This window comes from Dipodomys ordii, unplaced genomic scaffold (assembly GCF_000151885.1).
Source record: "Dipodomys ordii isolate 6190 unplaced genomic scaffold, Dord_2.0 Scaffold84, whole genome shotgun sequence".
Taxonomy (NCBI): domain Eukaryota; kingdom Metazoa; phylum Chordata; class Mammalia; order Rodentia; family Heteromyidae; genus Dipodomys; species Dipodomys ordii.
The window spans coordinates 6,588,475-6,598,103 of NW_012267300.1; the positions used below are offsets into that span (position 1 = coordinate 6,588,475).

Below are 9,629 nucleotides of genomic sequence, written 5' to 3' on the forward strand. Positions count from 1 at the left end.
CCCTTCCCCCACACGATAAGCGAAAGTTCTCCCTCCGATCACCTTTCCTAGGGCGGAGACCGTGTCCAGCTCACCTCAAAGTTCACACCACTTAACTCAAAGTTATTGGGGTGTCGGGTACCAGTAAATGTTTCCTGATGAGTGAAGAGCTGCGGGTAGGATCTAGCGCAGGGCCAGATTCTGATTTGAGATTCAGAAGCGGTTGAGCTCCTTCCCGCCTCCTCTGTCCCGCTCCCGACCCCCTTCCTTCCCACTCCTCCTCCGTCCCCGCCGCTAAGCAAGTGGCTGCTCAGTGCTTTGCCGCAGTGGTGCCCACAGTGGAGGAGCTTTCTCTAACGATTTATGACTGGCCATCTGCAGACAGAGCCTCGCTGGTAGCGAACCTCTGGAGAGTCAAGTATTGTCGCTAAACCGACTTCAAGCCAGCATCTACTCTTTTTTGTTGTTGCTGCACTGTCCCAAAGTTTTTTGTGCCCTACCACTTGAGTCACAGCGCCACTTTCAGTTTTCTGGTGGTTAATTGGAGATTCGAGTCTCACGGACTTTTCTGCTCGGACTGGCTTTGAACCGCGATCCTCAGATCTCAGCCTCCTGAGTCTAGGATTACAGGCGTGAGCCATCTAACCTTTACGGAATCAGGAGAACCAAAGAAGACCGGAACCCTCTAGTTAGTTCAACTTAGTCCGCAATTAAATCTCTCCCCCTTTTCCTCCTACAACACGTTGTTGTCATGGCAACAGTGGGCGTTACCAACTGGGCGTTCCAGTCGGCGGAAACCGGGCAAAAAGAGTACACGTCTCCAGCTCATTAACATAAACCTTGCGCAGACGCATTAACTGTTCCTGGCTGTGGTTTGCGATTTGTGCATTCAATCTGCGTCTGCGCAGTCGTTGTCAAGCGCCTCTGTCTGCTTCTGCGCCGGCGCAAATTGGCACTCTAGGGAGGGCGGAGCTACGGACCCGGAAGTGCGCCTGCGCAATCGCTCCTACCGTTGTGGCCGACGCATCTTCCAGGAGTTGTGGAGCGGCGCTCGAAGTCTCCCGTGTGTAGTCATGTCGGCGTCGGTAGTGTCGGTCATCTCGCGGTTCTTGGAGGAGTACTTGAGCTCCACTCCGCAGCGGCTGAAGTTGCTGGACGCGTATCTCCTGTATATCCTCCTGACCGGGGCGCTGCAGTTCGGTTACTGTCTCCTCGTGGGGACCTTCCCCTTCAACTCTTTTCTGTCGGGCTTCATCTCTTGTGTGGGAAGCTTCATTCTAGCGGGTAATGATTCAATAAGTAATCTTAATAGTGATGTACCGCGTTCTTTTCTCCCTAGTCGGTGCCGGTGTATAGCAGATTGAGCCTTGTGAGGTTGGGCGAGAACCTTCGAGGTACTTTTCCTGTGATCGTACCAAACAGCTGTCTGGGAGCTGGAATCTAAGAACTGTAAGAAACCGCCTTTAGTGATGCGGTTCAGCCTCGCCTAGAAAATTCACTTCCTACTCTCAGATAGTTTTATCACCGCTTCAAAGTTGGTCGTCGCCTCCTCCCGCCTCCCTCTTGGTTGGGCACCCTGGCTCATGCCTATACTCCTAACTATTGAGAAGGCTGAGACCTGAGGACTGCTGTTCAAAGCCAGCCCAAGCAGGAAAACTTCGGAAACTCCTATCTCCAATTAACTACAAAAAAAAGGCCGGAAGTGGAGCTGTGGCTCAAGCGGTAGAGCACTAGCCTTGAGAAATAGCATGGGATAGCATGCAGGCCCTGAGTTCAAGCCTTGGAATCTGCACACAGTCTTCGAACTGTGTAGAGCACCAGCCTTGAGAGAAAAACCCAAGTGAGAATCTGAGGCCCTGAGTTAAAACCCCAGCACCAGCACAAAAGAAACAGGTCTTAACCATACTAAAACCACCTTGTCACATGCTGGTGGCTCACACCTACTCAGGAAGCTTAGATGTGAGTATCCTGGTTTGAAGCTAGCCTGGGAAGACAAATCTGAGAGATTATTGTCTTCAGTTAAGCAGAAAAAAAAAGTTGAGGTGTGACTCAAGTAGAGCACCATCCCTGAGCAAAAAAGCTAAGCTAGATCTCCAGGCTCTTGAGTTCAAATCCCATTACAGGCACAAAATAATAACAAAATTACCTTGGCTTCATTAGCCTTTAGGGTTACAGATACTTTTTTCAAAACTACATGGAAAAGAGTGGTTTTCTGAAGAGTGGACATAGACTAGTTATAGATTAATGTGATGAATATTTTTTTTTTAAAGAGCAGATGGCTTGTTTATGCCAAGTTCTGTCTTGAACTTGTTGAGGCTAAAACTAAGTTGGCAGACTCCTCTCTCTAATGTGAACTGCTGTTAAGTGGCTTGTTTAGAAGAGAGTAGTTTAGGCACCAGCATAGAAGGGTTAGTTTGGGGATTGAGAGTTCCAAATCTGCTAAATAACAGGTAGTAAATAGGCCCATAGGAATAAAAGTGATTTGAGGCAGAGAAAGGATTGCTGACAATTTATTGTTGCCACAAAGGTAAAATTTGCATTTCTTTTGGCAGCATACTAAATTTTGCTTTCTGTGCTAGCCCAGACTGTTCTCTGGAAATTCAATTTGGCTGGATACTTTTCTGATTATTTGGAAAGGAAATTTTGTACCTATTTGTGCTTTCTGGCTTTACGTGTGTGTGTGTGTGTGTGTGTGTGTGTGTGTGTGTGTTTGGAGAAGGCTAGTTTGGTTGCAGAAAGGGAATTGTAGGAGATTATGTTGGAGATTTTTTTTTTTGGGTCCGGTCGTGGTCCCTGAACTCTTAGCCTGGGTGCTGTCCCTCAGCTCCTCAAGTCAAGGCTAGCGCTCTACCACTTGAGCCACAGCGCCACTTTTGGCTTTTTTCTTCTTGCTTATGTGGTGCTGAGGAATCGAACCCAGGGCCTCATGCATGCAAGGCAAGCGCTCTACCACTGAGCCACCTTCCCACTTATCCCCAGATAAGTTCTTTAGTCTGACTTTTTTGATTTCTTTTCAATAGTATTGTTTCCTCTGTGTGTTAATTTAACATATGCTCTTTGTAAATTGTTCAGTACATTCTAACCCAATTTAGGATGTTGCACTATCCTTTTAAAGGCTAGTATTTGGGCCCAGTGGTATGAAAATGGTCTGCTTTTCCCTGTTCTCTCATGTCTGGGCGACATGATTTCAGGAGCTAGAGGTAGCAGGAGCTAGAGGTAGGAAATTGTTATGGAAGGATGTATTTGGAGGAGTGGATCAACAGTATAGTAGGCTTTGTTTCATTTTTTGTTTTATTAAGATAGGGTCTCACTGTGTAACCCATACTGGCCTTGAACTCTTCACCACCTGCTATCTTCTCTAAAATGGTAGGATTATAGACAGGCTGTGCCTCCAGCTCCAGCTAGTATAGTAGACTTTAAAAAAAGGACTTCAGAAGTAGAGTATTTTTCTTCTAGACAAAGCTGACTGTTTTAACTTATGGTTAGCTATTGCTAAAGGAGGACATCTGTCCCTTATTGTAAATTCTAGTGTTGGCAGCTTTTTAATTTCTTTTTTTATACCTAATCCAAAGCTCCCCCTTTTAAGTGGAAAATAGTAAGACTGTCATCAAAATAAGTCTAGCTAAAATAATCTGGCTACTACTACTGAAAAAATGTCCTTAGGCCAAGAAATCACGATTCGCCCCCCTCTCTCCTTTGTAATACTGCACACATCACATTTGCTCATCAGGTACTCTGTCATTTTAGCCACAATCCCATTCCTTTTTTGTTTCAGTTATTTTTCCAGTAGCATCTGTTTTTGCTTGGGCACCAGCCTTATACTACTCTCCTCCTACCTATATGTCCTGAATAGCTGGAGACGTGGGTGTGTGCTACCTTGCTTGGCTTGGGATGGGGTCTTGCTAACTTTTTGCTGGGGGCTGGCCCAACCCATGTTTCTCCTGGTCACTGCAGGTAGCTGAAAATATAGGTGTGAGCTACTATACCCAGCCCTTGAAATCAGTTTTTAAGCCACTTTACTAGTTTTGTTCCCTAAGCTATGAAATAATTTTGGCTTAAAAAAGTTTTGTTACTGGGCCGGGCGCTGGTGGCTCACGCCTGTAATCCTAGCTACTCAGGAGGCTGAGATCTGAGGATCGTGGTTCAAAGCCAGCCCGGGCAGGAGAGACCGTGAGACTCCTATCTCCAATAAACCACCAGAAAACCGGAAAGTGGCGCTGTAGCTCAAGTGGTAGAGCGCTCGCCTTGAGCTGAAGAGCTGAGGGACAGCGCCCAGGCCCAGAGTTCAAGCCCCACGACCGACAAAAAAAAAAAAAAAAGTTTTGTTACTGGGTGTTAGTGGTCTGTAATCCTACCCACTCAGGAGGCTGAGATCTGAGGATCAGATCAGTTCAAAGCCAGACTGGGCTGGAAAGTCTGTGAGACTCTATCTCTAGTTAACTACCAGAAAACTGGAAATGGCACTGTGGCTCAAATTGTAGAGCAATTGCCTTGAGCTGAAGAGCTCAGGGACAGCATCAAGGCCCAGAGGTCAAGCCCTATGACCGACAAAAAAAAAAAAAAAAAGTTTTGTTGACCTTAGTTTATAAAACCAAGAATGTGGGCTGGGAATGTGGCTTAGTGGTAGTGTGCTTGCCTAGTCTGCATGAAGCCCTGGATTCGATTCCTCAGTACCACAAATAGAAAGAGCCAGAAGTGGTAGAGTGCTAAACTTGAGCACAGAGAGGCTCAAGAACAGTGCCTAGGCCCTGAGTTTAAGCCCTAGGACTGGCAATTCCTTCCCCCCCCACAAAAAAAAAACAACAAAAAAAACAAAAAACCGAGAATGTTTTAGTTTGCGTTTTTGAAAGTCAAGAGATCTAATCCAGGATGGTCTTTGTCTCCAGAGAGCTTTTGAGTTATGTGAGGTGTGGGATACAGCATTTCCTTTGGAATTGTCTCCTGTAACTGCTATCCAGGATTTAGGGTGCCATCTGTGTATCTGTCCAGTTTCTAGACATCTTCATATCCATTCCCACTTCTTCATCCTCAGTATCTCAGGCTAGCCATATCTTACAGGGACTACTATAATTATTACTGCGCTTGTAGCCTCTGGTGTCTCTCCTAGTCTATTCCTGTTTTTGCAGGATGGATTTGACTTGCAAGTCTGATTGGGTCACCCTCTACATTTGTCTATGGTTCCCGAAGTACAGTTACTGTGTTTTTCAGGACACATAGGTGCTTTCAGGACCTGGCTTCATCATTATCTTCAGCTACCTCTCTTATCTATACCTTCTTTCATATGCCTTCTCAAGTATGCTACTTGTGACTTCTTGAACACTGATGTCTCAAGCTATTGTGTCAGTTTTCAAAATTCGTTCTCCTCTTGGAATCTTTAGCTTAAGTGACCCCTGTGTTGGAAGTCTTTTCTGACTTTCCCAGAAGACTTAGGCCTTCTCTATTCCCACTTTACTCTGTGTCTATTTTGGGGTAGGGGAAGCAGTTGTGGAACTTTCTCACTGTCTTAAGCTTCTTGTCAAGTCTGTCTCCCTTCCTTCCCGTGAGCCTTTCAGGGCAGTGGTTCTCTTTCATCTCTGCATCCTCAGTGCTTAATGCTATGTGATATTATAAGCTGGATCCTTTTCATCATTCAGCATGTCCTAATGTTGTCCAATTTAAAAAATTTCCATTTGTTCTCAGGCCCTCCTAGCTAACATCCCATTTCTTCTTTTTTTCTCATTTATATTTTCTTTCCATTTATTCTTATTATTCTGTGTGGTGGTTATCCCTACCACTTCTCTGAAACTACTCTTGCTATGTTGCCAAATCTGATGATCATCCACCTCATCTTGACAGCTTGATGACATATAGTACTTCACACCATTAATTGCTTCCTTCTGAGTGAAATAATTGCTTCTTAAATTTTCATGGCACTTTCCTTTTCCTTTTCACTTTGTTAGTTTTCCTTCTTCCTGTTTGTGCTCGGGGCTTCTCTGTCTTAAAGTGTACTTCTACATCATTTCTCTTAGTATTTCTTTCCATAGGTGAATTCATTTATTTTAATTAATTTTTGAGTTAGGTTTTTGCTATGAAGACGAAGTGGCCTTGACCTATGATCCTCCTGCCTCAGCTCTCAAGTGCTGGCATAGGCTACCATGCTTAGATTTTTTTGGGGGGAGTGGGGAAGTCCGGTCGTTGGGCCTTAACTCTGGGCCTGGGCGCTGTCCCTCAGCTCTTCAGCTCAAGGCTAGCGCTCTACCACTTGAGCCACAGCGTCACTTCCGGCTTTTTTCTTTTTGCTTATGTGGTGCTGAGAAATCGAACCCAGGGCCTCATGCATGCAAGGCAAGCGCTCTACCACTGAGCTACCTTCCCAGCCCCATGGTTAGATTTTTATAGGTAACTTTTTTTTTTTTCTGGTGGTGGGGCTTGAACTCAGAGCCTGGGTTCTGTCTCTGAGCCTCTCTGTGTTCAAACCCAGTGCTCTACCACTTGAGCCACAGCATCACTTCTTTTTCAGAGTAATTTATTGGAGATAAGAGTCTCATGGACTTTGATGCCTGGGGTGGACTTCAACCTGATCTTTAGATCTCAGCCTCCTGAGTAGCTAGGATTACAGGTGTGAACCACTAGCATCTGGCTTTTATAGGTGAATTTTATATCTGTATATCTACAAGTGCTACACTTTTATATCTGGCCTGTCTCCCAGAATTCTAAATTGGTAAATCCATTTCCAGCCTGACTTCTCCACTTGATGTCTGCTGTGTCTCTTGAAGTTAACATGTTCAAATAAAATCTCTTTTTTTTTTGCCAGTCATGGGGTCTGAACTCTGGGCCTGGATGTTGTCCCTCAGTCTTCAGCTCAAGGCTAGCACTCTACCACTTGAGCCACAGCGCCACTTCTGGCTTTTTCTGCTTATGTGGTGCTGAGGAATTGAACCCAGGGCCTCATGCATGCAAGGCAAGCACTCTACCACTGAGCAACCTTCCCAGCCCTCAAATGAAATCTTTATGCCCAGCATTCTGTCTCTTCACCAGTCATTACATGGTATCTATATTGGTTGAGTTGTTGAAGCTAAAAATATCCGAGGATTCCCGGATTCCATCATTTCTCTTGTCTCCCACAACCATTTCATCAGAGACTTCATCTTCTCCCAAATACAGTCAGTATTTCCACTTCTATTTTTACTACTATTGTCTTGGGCTCTTCAAAGTAGTTCTTTCTATTTAACTTCTCTCTCTACATTTGTTAAAACCAAGTCATTTATGTTAGCTAGTCAAATTTTCTAGTCCTGTTCCATCTAGTCCTGTTCCCTGAGGCTTACTCAGGCCTGGCAGGATTGCTCTTCTGACTCCCGATCACAACTATCTGGTTACTCTGCCTTTTATTTATTTATTTGTTTGTTTGTCAGTCATGGGGCTTGAACTCTGGGCCTGGGTGCTGTCCCTGCGTTCTTCGGCTCAAGGCAAGCACTCTACCCTTGAGCCATAGTAGTACCACTTCCAGTTTTCTGAGTGGTTTATTGGAGATGAGTCTCATGGACTTTCCTGCCTGGGGTGGCTTTAAAACACAATCCTCAGATCTCAGTCTCCTGAGAAGCTAGGATTATAGGCGTGAGCTACCGGCTCCAGGCCTCTGCCTTTTTATACCTAGGACATCAAGAATACTTTTACTGTAGAGAATGCCTGCCTGTCTTTATATGGTTGGTTCTTTAGCTTCTAAATGTTGGTCTCAAGAACCAGTGTGTGTGTGTCTGTGTGTGTGTGTGTGTATCTGTGTGTGTGTGTCTGTGTGTGTGTCTGTGTCTGTGTGTGTGTCTGTGTGTGTGTGTGTATCTGTATCCTGGGCCCTGTCTCTAAGGCTAGCATGATATCACTTGAGCCACAGCTCCATTTTTGGAGTCTCCATGGACTTTTCTGCCTGGGCTGGCTTCAAATCTCAATTCTCATATCTCAGCCTCCTCTGTAACTAGGATTGCAGGTGTGAGCCACCGGTTCTCAGGTTAAGTAGCATTTTTTTGTGGCTTGAACTCTGGGCCTGAGCACAGTCCCTGAGCTTCTTCAGCTCAAGGCTAGCACTCTACCACTTGAACCACAGCGCCACTTTCAGCTTTTTCTGTTTATGTGGCACTGAGGAATTGAACCCAGGGCTTGCTTGTTAGGCAAGCACTCTACTGCTAAGCCACATTCCCAGCCCTTAAGTAGCATTTTAAAAAAGAGGTCTTCTGTTACTACTGAATAAACATAGTTTCCTAGTCACTCTGTATTATTCTCTTGTATCTTTTTCCATAGCCCTATCCCTACCTGATATTTTCTTTGTTGCTTACTACTAATATATAACCCTTGTTATATGTTTCTTTCCATTAACCTGCAAGTTAGGAGCCAGAATTGTCTTTTTAACTCTTCTATTTTGTGCCAGGTTCCCAGTGCCTGGAGTGATACATGATTTATAGTAGCTGCTCCATAAATATTTTGCTGCATGAATGAACATTTAAGGAAATAGATTAAATTAGAACTGCTAAAATGGAACAGGCTGCCTTAGGAGGCAGTGATTTTCAGTTTTGAGATGTAATTTTCTTCATACAGTGGCTTCTCAGATTTTGGAAATGGTGAGCAGTCTACTTCCTTTCATTCCTTGAGCATTTTATGTATCAGCGGGTACTGTTTGTTTCTGTAACCTCTGAGAACCTTTCTAAACTTGTGTGATTCTCATTCTTTCATTGTCATTGAAATAACTTGAATTACTATGATCATGATATGAGTAACATCAATTCATGACCATATTTACACATTTTTCTTTTGTTCCTTCATATTTCCTCCAAACACTGCTGTTTTCACCCCAATATCCACTGTTGATGATTTAGTACCCATTGCTTCAATTTTTTTCCAGATTCCAACTAAAACATGACAAAATAATTATATCAGTATATATGTGATTCATATATAAAAATAAATATATATGAGATATTGTATATAATGTATGTGTGTGTATATATATATATATAGTGGTCTGGACTGAACTCTAGTCCTTTTGCCATATATATGTATTGTATATTATATATATAAATATATACATAAAAATATAGTAGGGTGTGTGTGTGTGCATGTGCGTGTGTGTATGCGTGTGCGTATACGTGTGCGTGTGTGCGTGTGTGTGTGTGCATACACGCACACGTTCTGATCTGAACTCCAGTTCATGTGTGCTTGCCAGCCAGGTTCTGTTGCTGTTGAGCCATGCCTCATCTTGAGTTTTATTTTTTATTATTTTATATTGGTACTGAACTTGAACTCAGAGCCTCACATTTATCTTTCTTTTTTTTGAGACAGTATCTTGCTTCCTCTCCAGGCACTTGGCCACCTATGTTAGGCTTCCTGGTTACTAGGCTAACAGACTCACAGCACTGTGTCTACTTCTTTGTTGACTGAATAGTCTCAGCCTCCCAAGTCACTAGGATTACAAGTGTGAACCACTAGTACTTGGCTATATAAAAATATTTTAAGAGAGAAATATAGAATAAGATATTTTTTTGGACATTTTTTAAAAAGTAAAAGGGGGGCGGTGCTGGGAAGGTGGCTTGGGCTGGGAAGGTGGCTCAGTGGTAGAGCGCTTGCCTTGCATGCATGAGGCCCTGGGTTGGATTCCTCAGCACCACATAAGCAAAAAGAAAAAA

The 9,629-nt window shown here is 43.9% G+C and overlaps 1 protein-coding gene across 1 annotated transcript in view; it reads left to right on the forward strand.

Moving 5' to 3' along the window:
• The first annotated feature begins 960 nt into the window (after positions 1–960).
• The window catches only part of Dad1 (defender against cell death 1), a 27,038-nt gene continuing 18,369 nt past the window's right edge, over positions 961–9,629 (forward strand). Inside the window, exon 1 of the mRNA XM_013025338.1 lies at positions 961–1,263. Within this exon, the coding sequence (XP_012880792.1) occupies positions 1,053–1,263 (211 nt within the window). The 5' untranslated portion in view covers positions 961–1,052. The remainder of the gene's footprint in view (positions 1,264–9,629) is intronic.